We start from the raw sequence: 15,752 nt of genomic DNA, 5'->3' as shown, positions 1-15,752 counted from the left end.
CGAACGAAATACATACCAAGCACCGGTGCCACAGCGAACGAAATACATACCAACCACCGGTGCCACAGCGAACGAAATACATACTAACAACCCGTGCCACAGCGAACGAAATACATACCAACAACCCGTGCCACAGCAAACGAAATACATACCAACCACCGGTGCCACAGCGAACGAAATACATACCAACAACCGGTGCCACAGCGAACGAAATACATACCAACCACCGGTGCCATAGCGAACGAAACACATTTCAACAACGGGTGCCACAGCGAACAAAATAATCACTTAATTTTACAGATAATTATGCTTCAGTGTCATTTCCCAGAAGCTTTGCAAGCTTTAAAATCTTGGAATTAACTCCTGAAAACCTCCTTTTTTTGGTGGATTTTGCACCAGGTGCATTAATCTTGAAGATAAATCTACATGATCAACAAAATTTGTCACAAACTTCAGACTAAATGATTTTAAGTACCATACCTTTGTAAGAATTCCATAGTGAGTTCACCATACTTGGGATAACTTATATTAAACACATAGTATGTTGCAAAAAGGCAGACCAAGGCCACAAAAAAGTTTTCTGTCGAGCATACAATATTTTTTTCGGCTGCAACACATATCTTTTTGCTGGAGGACGGAGAGCTACCTGTAAAATCAAATCTCATAACAAAAGAAAGTAAACTTGGAATTGGCTTACATACCAAATATGATCAAAAATGGTGTGGGTGGAATTTCTCCCAAAATGTCGTCCATCATAAATTCATCCTATACACAAAATTGCATTATATACATGTAAGCAATAAAGTAAGTTTGTACTTCACATGTTACATAAAACTAAATTTGTCCAGGTACAATTCAATTTGAACTTGACATGGTCAATTATTTTATCTGAACCATAAACAAGTTTCAAATGTTTTAATTATAAATACCATGTAGCATTTAATTAATGCATGTTGTTCCACGTTGAAGTAGGCTGTCAGCAATGCCAAAACTTCCATTGTTTTAGGACTTTTTTCCTCTAATTGAACACATTGATCTTTAATGTGTTTATATACTGCTTTTATTGGAAGTTTTGAAGAAAACTTCAGTGCCCTACAAAAGATGCACTGAATAGACTGGTTAAAGGATAAAAATGTCTGCTGGAAATTACTTGTATATTTGCTGACTTCGTTTCCTCACATCTGTCTGAAGTCGTTTAAAGGTGTCATGAGTCTGCATTAGCTGATCATAATGTTGCAAAAGATATTGGGGTTTGCTTAAAAATGGCCAATCCTCCATAACTGTTTTAATTGTGTTACCATCGTTTATACTCTTCCTTTGTTGACCAAAAGTACTTTTCATTAACCTGCCAACTTGTTCAATATCTTTGTCAACTTTTTTAAATTCATTTAAAAGCCATGTTTTGGCGGTTGTATCGGATACATCTACATCGGGCTTCCAATTTACCACTCCATATGGCTGCAAACGCTTCCCACTTTGTGGTACTGTCCTGTTTCCAGTACATTGAAGCTTTTTAAACTTTCTACTTTCATTTTCAAACCTATAGTAGAGCTGATTCGTTAGGGTGTTGTGGCCACTCCCAATAGGGATGCCATCAATCAGATCCCTAAAAGAATCTGGATATTTCTCAACTATCGCAATCGCGATTCTTTCGAGGTTTCTCCTGCCTGGAGTCTTGGTTATCTGAATAAAAAACCTTTCATTTTGCTTCAATCATACAGTAACAACTTATAATTAAACTAATATACATCCAAACTCGACACTACAACAAAAGCTAAACTGAGTTAAAACTGTTGGTAGTTTTTTGCACATATCTACTATTATAACTAAATATAACCTTCATAACATCTTCAACTGTTGCATGGACAATCTCTTTGCTTAAATAAATTGGGGGTCTCTTTCCACTTTCCAAAATGTCCATGAGTTTCGGAGAGCATTTATTCCATGGAATTTTGAAACTATACATCCACTGTGATGTGTTTAAATCATCATTTGAACTTTGTGAGGAACAGGGCTCCGTCGAAGAACCAGATATAGAATCTATAACAATAAAATTATTACCATCAAATCTATATGCACCAACTTCTAACTTACCAACCTGTATAAAATTTAGCAGCTTTCAAAAGTTTCCGGGCCTGGACTAAATTAAAAATTCCAAGTAAATCACTCGTTTCTACATGTTCCAAGTCTTTCAATGTCAACACTCCAAGACTCTCCAAAAATGAGGAGCAGTTTTGTAAGTGTGTGTCATTACTTGACAATTCGGGTAAAATTCTCAGTAAGTTAGCATTCATTTTGTCACCTATAAAAAGTACGAAATTTTTTTGGATGCTATTGCAAAACAATTTCACTTAAAGTACAGATTGTTTCAGCGCAAATATTTTAGCACCATTAACATTATAAATAAAGAATGGAGCATGTGAAGGCAGTGTGTGTACAGACACACAACATATTTCAGATAGCTGGGGTGAAATAGTATAAACACCATAGTGAGGATAACAACATGCCAGGTGTTTGCGGACAATGCAATGTAAACTGCCTTCATGAATGAATAAACCAATCAAAAGACCCAATTGCAGGTCAAGGTTGACTTTAGAAATTATTACATACATATTGATTTGGAACAGTGTGCAATTAAATTTCGCCGATTTCACAAATACACACTTTAGAGCATCAACTCCAAAATTCTTTACAGCATCAATTATTTCCTGTGGATATGATACATTTCCACACACAATTTCAACCTCAGGACCAAAATAACCACATTCAAGTAAGCATGATTGAAGCAACTGGTGGCTGTGTGATAATGAGTAACAAACATTTTTAAAATTTTTAGAGTGTCGTATTATTCGTTTGAAATATGAATGCTTGCTTTCAAACCTCAAAGTTGAATAATACACCAATGGGCCAAACTGCAATATAGCCCATGAATAATGAAGCATATAATGATGCTTCGGACGAAGTGGTATGTTTGGAAATAGAGTAGTTCTGTTTTCCAAATACTGTGAAACCAAGAAGTTTAAATAGCAAACAGAATCTTCATTGTGTGAAGTACTGGAGATAAACTCAACAATGCTTCTCAAACAGAGCAACAGTTTCCAAACATCATCTTCTGTGTTCTGAATTTTATCTAAAATAAATAGTGGAAAAAGCCTCAAAGTACACCAATTTTGTGATGCATTTCCCGAGAGCCTTTTGGATGTTGGGTTTAATTTAGGCGGTTTGGAAAGGGCATCTGAAGGTGTGTACGAAAATTCTTCAATCCTACCATTGACAATTTCCCACGTAAACCACCTGTTTTTTACCAAGTAAGAAATGTACAACATCATATCAAATGCAACCACACCTTCAAATATGTCGTGGGCAGTACAAGGTGGCAATCCAGGGTTACACACATGAAAAAATTGCAACTCATTAAAAATACTTCCTTTCACGGAACCATCATGGAATAAGTGAGAGTTATAGTCAAGCTTTGTCAGCATGTTTTTCTTCATTGTACAGTTTTCCTTAAATTCGGATCTAGTTAAACTACAGTAGCGACAGAAGTTGGAAGATGTGCTAAAATTTGTTGTGAAACCCCCTAACCAATGACTTCCGAGATTATCACCACAAATCATCAAGACACTTCCACGAACAGTAAAACCAACACCAATATCAATGCCTTCATTCTCTAACAATTTTAGATCATCTATCAGTGGACGAAACAAACTGTCTTTGTTACTTTCAGTTGCATCTTTGTCTTTGCACAGTTGGACTAGCTGAAATGAATCAACCTTTGATCTGTTCCAGGGATAGAAATTTGCAAGCGTGTAATAAACTGCTAAAATTTTGTGCTTTTTCTTTGCAGAGCCAAGCGGATTTACAATTTCAAATGCATCTTGATACAGTATGATTTTTATACAGTGTTTTTCTTGTTGAAACAAATGATTAGATTTAAATACCAAACCATCTGCAAAGTCAGTTATACCAGTTGTGTGATTGATAGGGTTTAAAAACTGATGCTTAACCAGTGAATCTTTAAACATGGATTTAATAGTTTGTAGAATTGGGATGTAGTGAAAAGTGCTGCCTGACTGTCCAAGAATATATTGTATTGGAGAAACATAGTTGAATTGTTTTTTAAAGTACTCTTCCCTGCTGTATGATGAATGAAGAACAGTTTCAAAACTATCCACTATTACATCTTTGGTTTTTAAATCACTTAGAATCTTAGATATAATATCCAGCTCTATTCCTTGATTGATAAGTATGGATTCAAGAGAAGCGTGAATTTCAGATGAATGCTGGAATAGAAGTTTACTTAAATGATCAACTATTCCCTGAACAGTGCTTACTGGTACCAAATACTTGTACTGGAGCAAAAAATAAAAAAGTACACATTCTTTAGTTATGTCAGCATCCACAATTTGTGAACTTTCTGCGTCTGTATGAACAGGTTCGGTAGAAAACGATTCCTCACAATGACTTGTTTCAACAACACGGGTCTTGGAATTTTTTGCACTGTACGCATGACAGCGAAATAGGTGAGAAGAAAATGAATTTACAACACAAAAAATCTTTTCACAGCCATCCATAGGGCAAATCACATCATATCCCTGACGAATGTGTTGTTTTGCATGCTTAACTACATCTTCCCCAGTAAGAAGTACTTTTTGGCAAAATTCCAAGCTACATGTAAAGTTTGAAACCATGACCATTCCTTTTTTAACCAGCAAAAATTCTAAGAAACTTAACAGTAGCTGTAATCTGTTACAAAACATATATTTATAAATTACACTACGAAGTACAAATAGTGCTACTCACCAACAACTTCCAACCATCGGAAAACAAAACCAGAAGACCACGCCAAATCTTTCCCGCCGAAGCTTACATTGACCCCTCACCTATAATTACGTCATACGGAACATAGAAACATTTGACGGATGAGTCAAAGTGCTGGGATAACTAAAAACGCACCGTGCTAACAGTACTGACTACATTAGCAGTATTGTCTTCATAAAAAAAGATAAATATCCAATTATTTTCAACAATATCGCCATAAAAGCAAAAAAGTTTGACCAGGTGTAATTATTTTCTTGTTCGGATCGGATAGTTTGAATCTGACCGGAAGTATTTAAAACAGTAAAAAAATGAATCTGTCTGCCAAAACAACAATAAATTGGATGAAATATACTTTAGCAGACTGCTATAAACAATACGAGAATCTCCCGTAAAATATAATATAATTCACTGGTTATATGCTGTAAAATGTTTTACAAATATGTTTCGTAAAATTTTACGGCGTCGAAAGCGGTAAAATTTACGAAAATTTTTAACAGTGCACATGTGTCAGCTCTAGTGTTTCCTGTCTTAAGATGGAATGCGATGTCTTCTTCGCCTACGTTATGTTGTCACTTGCTCAATAAACATTGGACTCGACCCGCCTGCATAGATTATGATTCGAAGACTGCGTTTATGAAAGAGTGATTGTATCCTAATACAATCAGCAGTCGTGGTTAGCTTGGTAGTGATTTTGCTGAAACGTTTGAGATGAACGTTTATCTGGAGCCTCAACCAACGTACGAAATTGCAGAGTTTAGCGGGAACAATAGACCAGGTTGAACCGTAATAGCTATCAATCATTAAAAACCACAACGTATAATGCATTATTTCAGCTAACCGTGTTTCTGGTAACAAAACCAACAATGGTACAATGGCTAGGACCAATTTGGGGATATCCGCCAAGGTATTCTGGGTCGTTGTTGGAATATTGTTAGCGACAATGATTACCTTGTTTAGTGCTTCTTACATTATGGTAGGTAATTGCATGGTATTTTTGATTTTCAAACTCTGTCATCTGCTGTGGATGGTTTATAGATCGCAAACAAACCGGATTTGTTGCAACAAACATCAACAACGTTCGAACCAAAGCAACTTGAAAAAGGTAAATTCAGTGTGTAGGAACCATTTTCTTGATAACTGACATAATTCTATGCAGATATATGTCAAAACAATGGGACTTTCATTGCAATAGAAAATAATTACATTTGTGCTTGTACGCCTGGATTTCGTGGAAGAAATTGTTCTATAGGTAATTGTAGATTTTGTTTGACTCAACTTACGATCATTAAAAAAACCTTTTTTTTTCAGCACACAAAAGCTCATGCCAGAACATTCTAAGGGATTCCAAGTCGCCGCCAAAAAGCGGTATTTACACTTTGGAAGAATCTAATGGTTTTCAGTATCAGACATATTGTGATATGTTGACTGACGGTGGAGGGTGGACACTGATTGCTTCGATCCATGAAAACAATATCCTCAGTAACGGTAAATGTACTAACGGGGACAGATGGTCAAGTGAGCAAGGTAATTCTAATCTTCAACCAAAAGCTATCAACTGGATGAATCAAAACACTTTCGGGAAAGTAATTTCGGCAACATCTGATGACTATAAGAATCCTGGGTACTTTGATATCAAGGCCAAAAATTTGATGATATGGCAAGTAAGTGTCTAATGTACTATATTGTGTACAAACGTTAATAAAATCAAAAGATCCAGCTAGGCTGCAATGCCTGGACTGCCAAACCTGCAAACCTAATGATCGCGATACGATAGCTGTGATAGCCAACCAAGGACCTGCGCAGTGGGGCGATCCTGCCAACCATGCCATTGCATGAAATATTACTGCGTTATCTGATACGGTGGTAGAGATCCCCTACGTATATGTGAAGGTTGCCTGGCAAGCGCACCAGTGTACCTTGGCCACAATATACCTCGTGAAACCACTGAGCTCCTGTAGCTTAGTTGGTAGAGCGTTGGGCCTGGATAGCCCAGGGTCGTAAACCTAATGATCGCGATACGATAGCTGTGATCGCCAAGCAAGGACCTGCGCAGTAGGGCGATCCTGCCAATCATGCCATTGCATGAAATATTACTGCTAAAATCAAAAGAAATGCATTAACCAGAGGTAACCTTTTTCAGGTTCCGAACAACACTCCCTTGGACGCATGGAACAAAATCACTTACCTTAAATATAGAACAAACAACAATTTCTTTGATAACTTTACTGGCAATCTATATCATTTGTACAAGGATTTTTATCCAATAGTTTCTCGTCAATATTCGTGGCCTTCTGATAACGGACCAGCCGTCCCAGTGGTGTTTGATAAGGGAGATCGCTTGCAATTGGTCAGTCATTTAGGCCCTAACATCAGAGGAAGTGTGACTCCAGGATATATACAAGTAAATGATTTAAGTAAAGAAAGGCGCGAGTGCAGTAAATTAGTTGGAATTAGTTCTTCGACAAGCAAATATTAACTTTTTGTAAAATAATAAAACTGTTTTACAACACAATGTTGTATTTTAGTTTATTTTCTCAAGTTTCATTTTTAGTTTCGAGTGTTGAATGGAGAGAGAGATGCGTACGCATTATGTCCTGGTGTTAAAGTAAGTTCGACATCACACCACAATGAACATGCATGTATTGGATCAACTGGGTACAACGCCCACTCCGGACATTGTGGGGACTTGGCAGCATTTGATTGGCCTTTGGAAACCCCATGGAGTGCTGACAAAACTTTACAGGAGACCACTTTTCTCCTTTTTTATCGCTAACTCGACTGTGTTTCGTGTTTGTAAAAATGATTTTCTGACTTGTATTATGCCATAGACTGGGTTGAAGGATTAAAAAACACAAGATTACAATGCAGGAAATGGTAATTGTATGTTTTTCGTTTCATTTATTCTGGTTTTGAGATTTGTGCATGTAAATTACGTGAATTTTTTATTTTTTTTTGAACAAAAAAGCCATAATAATTGAAAGCCGCAGACAGGGTGTAAACGCACTGTTTTTACCTGTGAGTGTTGACAGTGGCACTGTGTTAGCTTTCACACTAGCGGCCACACTGATTTCCACTTTGTGGTACCTTTCGGTCCACCCGAAACTAGCGGGTACCCTATACTGAGTAACAAACAACAGCGACGAACCAACGTGGAGCGCACTACGGCCAAACGGAATTACTTGGTAGCCGATAGAGCTAAAGGCGAAAACCCAATTCAATATATGTTCAAAAAAGCCGGTCAACAGTCAACAGCTGCACTGATGAGATCTCACAGGTCGAAACAGTGCGTGTACACCTAGTATTAAGTAGTTTTAATTGTGAACACATCTCATTGTATTTCGTTGCTACACTTATATAATCGTCTTTCTGGCACACTTAACGACTTTTATTGACTTACGTTTACCCGCTATTCATCTGGCCTTACTGTGTTCATATATGTGTACTGTGGCATAAAAAGGTTGCGATTTCAAACATATAGATAACAAATACGAAGGTTTCTTTTGCAAACCATGATTATTACAAAACTGGTTAAAAATTTGTTGCTGGTTGCAGCAGTCCTTTGTATCACGTTACACTCTCTGCTATCTGTTTGTGCAATGGGTATGTGGTCCCAGAGGCGTTTGCATGAAATACACTCTGTAAGGTATTGGTATACAATAAATATACTGTTGGGGAGGTAAACTTGTGGTGTTGACATGGTGAGGCTGATTTACAATGGAACACCCACGTCCCTTCTCCGAAAGATGGATTCGCGGCTCCTTAAGGGTCTGTAGAGCGATATCTGCTTTACAGTAAAGAGCCCGGGTGACGTTTGCATCAACGATAACGTCCCAACTAATATTCATATATGTTGAGGCTTGAGGTATCTATCCACCGACGCACAATAAATTTTATATTTTGCGAGACATATCCGGTACGTTCCAACAGGTTGCGTAGTATGGTGCACTTACATAACTCTGTACCTGTTACTGGTAAACAATGTTTAGTGTAAGTTTGTATAGGTGCGCATGAGAACCTTGGTCAGAAAAAAATAATTTATAATCACATACGCACAACTCGCGTTTTACAGCGAATTACAAAAAAAATGTAAGGGTTTTGGCGGGCGTATGAACCAAACAATTTTGATGTGCTACCTACAACTAAACAGCACAGCTTACGATCGATAGATTTAATTGTTTTCTGTTATGTGTTATGGTATGTTATCTTATTTTTTTAGTTTACAACCAATGTAATACCGTCCAAAACGAATCGTACATATGCTAAACAGATACTTTTTGCGATTTGAAATGACATTACTCATCAACCAGCTCACCCACGATTATTCCAGTGCAGAGGCAGAATGGAAAATATTGCATAATTGAAGGAACCAACTTTTACGTCTGCGTTACTAATGGGTGGTCTGGCCTTAAAAAAAAACAGAGTGTGTGTCTTTTGCATTTACAGTAGGAGTGAACGTAAAGTGACGATAAACGAATATATGGACTCGCAACCAACGTATGAGTGTGTACAGTTCGGTGGAAATGAACAACCAGGTTAAACATTGTAAAAATTATCAGCAAACAAAAATTGTTTTTTTTCCCATTTAGTGCCCGATACCACTGCGGTAAACAACACCAAAGGAAATGGAATGAACAAAATCAACGATGGCATATCAACCAAAGTCTTCTGGATCGTTATTGGAACGTTGCTAACCACGATGATTTGCTTGTTTAGTGTCTGTTTTGCTATGGTAAGTAGGTGCAAGAAAATCTGATTGTGTTAGAATTATGGAATCTGTAAAACATCGTTCATAGATCACGAACAAACCGGATATGTTACAACAGACGTCAACAACGATGGAGCCAAAGCAGTTCAATAAAGGTGAAATCAGTATGCATCAACTAGAGTAAAATCTCCGGCACAAATTACTAGTTATATAAGTAATGTGGTTAAATGCAGAAATATGTGGAAACAATGGGACTTTCATTACCATACAAAATGATTACATATGTGATTGTGTGCCAGGATTCCGTGGAAGAAATTGTTCAATAGGTGATTGTGTGTAAGAATAACAACAATTGTCGATAACAATTTGTAAAAGCTGATGTATGCTTAGATATAAATGAATGCGCTTCAAGTCCTTGCAGCAAAGGAGCAACTTGTTTGGATAAAGTTAACAAATATGTTTGTGTTTGTGGCCATGGATGGACAGGAAAAGATTGCGCTACAGGTATAACATCACAATGTACTAAAGATTAACAAAGGAGAAAATACAATGGCATTTACGAAATAATGTAATTAGAGTGTGGTTATTACAGAGAAATATCTTTTTCTCGTCCATTGAAATGTTTTAAAAATATAAACATAAAACAACTAGGTTCACAAAGAATAACGAAATTTATTATTTGTGGATATAGATGAATGTGCCGATAATATCCACAATTGTCCTTCACAAGCAACTTGTGTCAATATCGTGGGAAGTTTTAAATGCTTTTGTAAATATAAGCTGTTAACCTGTAACCAAGTACGTTTAGGTAAAATCTTGCTTTATTTAGCACGAAACAGGTCCTGTCAGAAAGTTTTAAACGATTCCAAGTCGCCGTCCAAAAGCGGTATTTACACTTTGGAAGATTCTCATGGTTTTCAGTATCAGACATATTGTGATATGTTGACTGACGGTGGAGGGTGGACACTGATTGCTTCAATCCATGAAAACAATATCCTGGGTAACGGTAGATGTACCAACGGGGACAGATGGTCAAGTGAGCAAGGTAATTCTAATCTTCAACCAAAAGCTATCAACTGGATGAATCAAAACACTTTCGGAAAAGTAATTTCGGCAACATCTGATGACTATAAGAATCCTGGGTACTTTGATATCAAGGCCAAAAATTTGATGATATGGCAGGTAAGTGTCTAACGTACTATATTGTTTACAAACGTTAATAAAATCAAAAGATCCAACTAGGCTGCAATGCCTGGGCTCCCAAGCCTGGAAACCTAATGATCGCGATACGATAGTTGTGATCGCCAAGCAAGGACCTGCGCAGTGGGGCGATCACAGCTATCGTTTCGCGATCATTTATCTGATACGGTGGTACAGATCCCCTGCGTATATGTGAAGGTTGCCTGGCAAGTTGTGCGCTTGCGCACCAATGTTCCTTGGCCACAATATACCCCATGAAACTACTGACCACTGGTAGAGCGTTGGGCCTGGTTATCCCAGGGTCGTAAACCTAATGATCGCGATACGATAGCTGTGATCGCCAAGCAAGGACCTGCGCAGTAGGGCGATCCTGCCAATCATGCCATTGCATGAAATATTACTGCTAAAATCAAAAGATATGCATTACCCAGAGGTAACTTTTCAGGTACCGAACAACACTCCCTTGGACGCATGGAACAAAACCGCTTATCTCAAATACAGAACAAACAACAATTTCTTTGATAATTTTACTGGCAATCTCTATCATTTGTACAAGGATTTCTATCCAATAGTTTCTCGTCAATATTCGTGGCCTTCTGGTTTCGGACCAGCCGTCCCAGTGGTGTTAGATAAGGGAGATCGCTTGCAATTGGTCAATCATTTAGGCCCCAACATAAGAGGAAGTGTGACTCCTGGATATATACAAGTAAATGATTTAAATAAAGAAAGGCGCGCGTGCAGTAAATTAGTTGGAACTAACTCTTCGACAAGCAAATATTAACTTTTTGTAGAAAATAATAATACTGTTTTGCTCCACAATGTGGTATTTCAGTTTATTTCCTCAAGCTTCATTTTTAGTTTCGAGTGTTGAATGGGGAGAGAGATGCGTACGCATTATGTCCAGGTGTTAAAATCAATCCCAAATCACACCACAATGAACATGCATGTATTGGATCAACCGGATACAACTCCCACTCCGACTATTGTGGAGACTTCGCAGGATTTGGATGGACTTTAAGCACCGGATGGAGTGCTGACAAAACTTTACAGGAGACTACTTTTCTCCTTTTTTATCGCTAACTCGACTGTGTTTCGTGTTTGTAAATATGATTTTCTGTCTTGTATTATGCTAGACTGGGGTGAAGGATTAATAAAACACAAGATTACAATGCAGGAAATGGTAATTGTATGTTTTTCGTTAAATTTTTTGTGCTTTTGTGGTTTGTGCATGTAAATTACGTGTATCTTTTTTAAACAATTAGTATTTTTTTGAATCTTTTTTGAACAAAGTAGTTTTAATTGTAAACACATTTCATTGTATTTCGTTGCTACACTTACTGTGTTCTATTTTATTTTAATAATCTGTTTTTTTCTGGCACAATTAACGTTACTTTTAGTGACCAACGTTGCCCCCACCATTCAGCTGGCCTTACTGTGTTCATTTGTGCAATCTGTTCGTGCAATGGGTATGTGGTCCCAGAGGCGTTTGCATGTAATACTTTTTATAAGCTGTTGGTATACAATAAATATACTATTGTGGAGGTAATCTTGTGGTGTTGACATGGTGAGGCTGATTTTAATGGAACACCCACGTTTCTTCTTCGAAGGATGGGTCCGCGGCCCTTTAAGGGTCTGCACTGCGCTGATTTGTTTGTTCCACAGAAAATATGTGACCACTATGACCTTTAACGTATTTTTGCGGTAGGCCTTCCTTGTATTAACAAACATGCAAAGGTTTCCCTATTAATATGCGGCAATGTTGCCAACCATTTGCCGTCTCGGTTTTTACAGTAAGCCGATTACGAAGAAACATTATACTCATTCCCTCTGTTGACCTCACATTTAATTATGATAGTCATGCAGGTTTGCGGTTTCAGTTACTCTTGTATTCACGATAACATTCCAGCTGAAATTCCTAGTGATGTATCTTCCCGCCAACTCACAACGAACCGGATTTCACCGTGAGGCGTTTCCGGTAAGTTACTAAGCATCGCTGAGAACTTTGCTCATACCGTATAGGTATGTGTTGGTACACAATGAATATACTGTTATTCGTAAGCTTTTGTTTAGAAGACAAATTCACAACGAAAGATTTTAAATATAACACCCACGTCAATTCATCTGAAACGTTGTACTTTAATCAAGAAATGTAAAGGATTTGGCAACCCTATGGTAACGGCAAAACATCCCAGCATTACTGTTCAAAAAAATGTTGCTACTTTGACGTTTCACCTTTTAACCAAACAGTACACTGGATTGTATGGAGATGCATCGTTTTCAACATCTGATTGGGAGTTTAAAGCAGAGCAGTTGGCGCATATATTGTCTACCTTTCCATGGATAGTAAGGTCATTTGGTTCCAGCATGATGTTTGTCTAATAAATACATAATATTACAAAAGGGTTTTATATTCCAGTGCCCAAAGTTCTGAAAATACTGTTGCACAAACGCACTTACTTGCATTTTATAATTCAACAGACCGCATGCAGTTTTGCAGGCAATTTTATGTTCCGAAAACATGTGGATTGACTTTTAAAATGTTTGATGATCAAAACTACACGCCTGCAACGACAATGACCGAAATGTTTTTGTTAAATACTCGATGACACTTAAGTATCGTTTTTCAATCAGCGTCAGGCATCAGCGCAGAGTGGTGGGCTATTGGTATTAAGTTCAAGTGCTACATTTAACAATGATAATTGGATTGCGGCACGTTTCATAGACTGATTCCAGCTATTTGTTGCTGTACAACGTGCTGTCGAAAATAAGATGCGTGTGTTCCTGGCAAGTTACTTAATCTTTGTTATTGTGATTATCAAAGTCGCTTTGGCATCGGAAGGAACAGCCATTAAATTTACGGAGGTTAGTTCTAAACAATTCTCACGGTAAATAAACAAAAGTTTCAGAATAAGTTCTTAAAATTCTGTGGTATTTTTACCTACAAATGATGCATATTTGTTTCATTATATATTAAAAGAACTCAAGCTACAATGTGCTACCCCAAGCGTAAAAATATTCTCTCAGTTTACGCATATGAGTTGTCAATTTTTACACGATACGCCGCGTGTATATCGCCCACCTTGTCAATTATCTATTATAGTTGTCATTGCTTTATTAGGAAGACATATCTAACGCTCTGATGGGACACAATCATTATCGCACCCACAATGCAACACCAGTTGCGTCAAACATGCGTAAGATAACGTGGGATGACGAGCTTGCTGCTATTTCCTCACGGTGGTCAATGGAGTGCAAATATCAAATGAACCCTGATGCTGTGGTGGAGAGATTTGGGAACCTTGGCCAGGTCAAAGGATAAATTTCACATTCACAATTTTATAATAATTATAATAAAAGGATGGAACATTTAAACATTTTTCGCAAACATTTAAGTTATCAGCAAATCCTGAATAGCATAGTTTTATTGCGTAAATAATCGTCGATTAGGATACCTAGAGACAACATGTGGAAAAAGTTTTAGATAAATGCGTGTTATTGTATAATAATTTTTATCTGACTATTTCTAACATGTCCTTTTGCAATATTTTGGAATAGTGATGAACTTTGTATGATGAAAATTATATCTAGCAAACGTTTTTTCTTGTAGTTGTTGCGTCTCATTTTTACCCAACTGAGTTGGTTTTTCTAATATTTCCAGAGTTTCTTCTTGTCGAAAAAGGGAGTAGTGTGGGAAAAGGATTTTCACTTTATGGCTGTAGCGAAATGGCTCTGGCCGCAACGCAACTATGACTACAACAGAGGGTCTTGCAAGAAAGACGCCTACTGTTTGGAATACTTAAATCTTATGGCCGCAAATACATATAAAATTGGGTAAATGACTTTCATGATTCTTTCAAACACCTATATAGTTGTACAAAAATATGGTATTACTGCTTCCTTTTCACCTAGGTGTGGCGCCAGCAATTGTCCAGACATGAGGCCTGAAGACCCTGAAGAGGGAAATGTGATATTTTACTCATGCGCATATGCGCCTATAGGTAAACTAAAGCTTTAACAGGCGAACATGCGAAAGTCTGCTTTCATTAATATCACTTTTGAGAATATAGTTTGTTTATAATTTGTTTTGTTTGTTGAAACTTTTCTGTGGTAATAGTATATCTCATTTCCTTTACTATTGTGTTGCAGAAATATAAAAGCTTGTCTCCTTTTTCAAAAAAAAAACAAACTTTTACATCTTACGTCACATTTAAGCAAAGCAACGTTTTCATTATCAATTTATTATGCAGCGGTTTACAACTCCACGCACTTTCCGCCACCCTACAGCGCCGGAGAGCCTTGCGAAGCGTGCGAAGCCAACGACACTTGTAGCGAGAAAATGTGCACCAATGAAGCTCGTGACGCGATTTTTGAATTCGAAGATCCTAACGCGGTCAACGACCAGCCAAAGCTTGGTGGATTGATTGGGGGCGCAGCAGCTGGAGTAGCCACTTTGATAGGAATAGTATCATCGGTATTACTTTACTTAAAAAAGGTTCGTTCAAATTATTGTAGATTGATATGGAATACATAATATCATCTTTCTACCTTCTTTTGCGGATAATTAAAGTATTCCCGGCAGTTTAGCATTTTGCTTGCACAGCTCCTCCAAACATTTGGGCCAGCAATAATGATTTCAAGCAAAGAATGGTCTCAAATGTTTTTCAATCTAGTTTACGAGAATTGGCAACTCCTTGGATCGAAGCTTGTGCTCTCGAGTCCTGCCTTTTGACTAACGCTCTACATGTAAAACAGTTTCGAAAAATACTTCCCGATGACAGCGTCGTCAGCGAAACGCCGACGGATGAGAGGGGTGCGACTGGAGACGGGAATTCAAGGCCGTCAACCCCGATGGTTGAGGCCAAGTTTCGCGAAGCCGAGGCAAATCTGCCATCGTCGCCAAAGGTGGCAACGGTGGAGCCTTTGCAGGAAAAAGTGGAAACGGAACAATCCGGCCCTTCCCGAGAACAGGAAACAAGCAATAATGAGAACGTAGACGCCCCCAAATGACACAACGGAATATCAGCAA

The 15,752-nt window shown here is 37.8% G+C and overlaps 3 protein-coding genes across 4 annotated transcripts; all 3 read left to right on the top strand.

Moving 5' to 3' along the window:
- The first annotated feature begins 5,761 nt into the window (after window positions 1–5,761).
- On the top strand, window positions 5,762–7,775 carry LOC145908965 (intelectin-1a-like). The gene is made up of 6 exons (XM_082996283.1): window positions 5,762–5,794; window positions 5,857–5,923; window positions 5,978–6,070; window positions 6,130–6,482; window positions 6,962–7,222; window positions 7,373–7,775. The coding sequence occupies exons 1-6, from the start codon at window positions 5,762–5,764 to the stop codon at window positions 7,592–7,594; spliced, it is 1,029 nt and encodes a 342-aa protein (XP_082852409.1). The 3' UTR covers window positions 7,595–7,775.
- Window positions 7,776–9,194: 1,419 nt separating this feature from the next.
- Window positions 9,195–12,147, top strand: LOC145908573 (intelectin-1a-like). 2 transcript variants are annotated; one of them, XM_082995874.1, is made up of 9 exons: window positions 9,195–9,353; window positions 9,408–9,550; window positions 9,615–9,681; window positions 9,760–9,852; window positions 9,917–10,030; window positions 10,212–10,295; window positions 10,356–10,708; window positions 11,172–11,432; window positions 11,585–12,147. In XM_082995874.1, exons 1-9 carry the CDS (start codon window positions 9,212–9,214, stop codon window positions 11,804–11,806), a joined length of 1,479 nt encoding a protein of 492 aa, XP_082852000.1. In that variant the 5' UTR covers window positions 9,195–9,211; the 3' UTR covers window positions 11,807–12,147. The 2 variants fall into 2 exon arrangements, with proteins under 2 accessions (XP_082852000.1, XP_082852001.1); XM_082995875.1 differs by lacking the exon at window positions 10,212–10,295.
- Window positions 12,148–12,647: 500 nt separating this feature from the next.
- On the top strand, window positions 12,648–15,733 carry LOC145908964 (GLIPR1-like protein 1). Its single transcript, XM_082996282.1, has 6 exons — window positions 12,648–12,701; window positions 13,845–14,033; window positions 14,385–14,557; window positions 14,636–14,724; window positions 14,974–15,218; window positions 15,479–15,733. The coding sequence occupies exons 1-6, from the start codon at window positions 12,648–12,650 to the stop codon at window positions 15,731–15,733; spliced, it is 1,005 nt and encodes a 334-aa protein (XP_082852408.1).
- The last annotated feature ends 19 nt before the right edge of the window (window positions 15,734–15,752 follow it).

Source organism: Ascidia mentula, chromosome 7, assembly GCF_947561715.1.
Source record: "Ascidia mentula chromosome 7, kaAscMent1.1, whole genome shotgun sequence".
Taxonomy (NCBI): Eukaryota; Metazoa; Chordata; class Ascidiacea; order Phlebobranchia; family Ascidiidae; genus Ascidia; species Ascidia mentula.
The sequence above is the reverse complement of the archived record's forward strand: the minus strand, read 5'-3'. Positions and strand labels throughout refer to the sequence as shown.

What these genes read in the sequence shown, in the direction of transcription:
- LOC145908965 (XM_082996283.1), top strand. Translation starts at nt 5,762, where the DNA reads ATGATTACCTTGTTTAGTGCTTCTTACATTATG. An exon ending in TGGAAGAAATTGTTCTATAG is followed by an intron (nt 6,071 to 6,129) that starts GTAATTGTAGAT and finishes TTTTTTTTTCAG; the next exon opens with CACACAAAAGCTCATGCCAG. An exon ending in TGACTCCAGGATATATACAA is followed by an intron (nt 7,223 to 7,372) that starts GTAAATGATTTA and finishes TTTCATTTTTAG; the next exon opens with TTTCGAGTGTTGAATGGAGA.
- LOC145908573 (XM_082995874.1), top strand. Translation starts at nt 9,212, where the DNA reads ATGGGTGGTCTGGCCTTAAAAAAAAACAGAGTGTGTGTCTTTTGCATT. An exon ending in CGGTGGAAATGAACAACCAG is followed by an intron (nt 9,354 to 9,407) that starts GTTAAACATTGT and finishes TTTCCCATTTAG; the next exon opens with TGCCCGATACCACTGCGGTA. An exon ending in TGACTCCTGGATATATACAA is followed by an intron (nt 11,433 to 11,584) that starts GTAAATGATTTA and finishes CTTCATTTTTAG; the next exon opens with TTTCGAGTGTTGAATGGGGA.
- LOC145908964 (XM_082996282.1), top strand. Translation starts at nt 12,648, where the DNA reads ATGTATCTTCCCGCCAACTCACAACGAACCGGATTTCACCGTGAGGCG. An exon ending in TTCACCGTGAGGCGTTTCCG is followed by an intron (nt 12,702 to 13,844) that starts GTAAGTTACTAA and finishes TTGCTTTATTAG; the next exon opens with GAAGACATATCTAACGCTCT. An exon ending in ATGCGCATATGCGCCTATAG is followed by an intron (nt 14,725 to 14,973) that starts GTAAACTAAAGC and finishes TTTATTATGCAG; the next exon opens with CGGTTTACAACTCCACGCAC.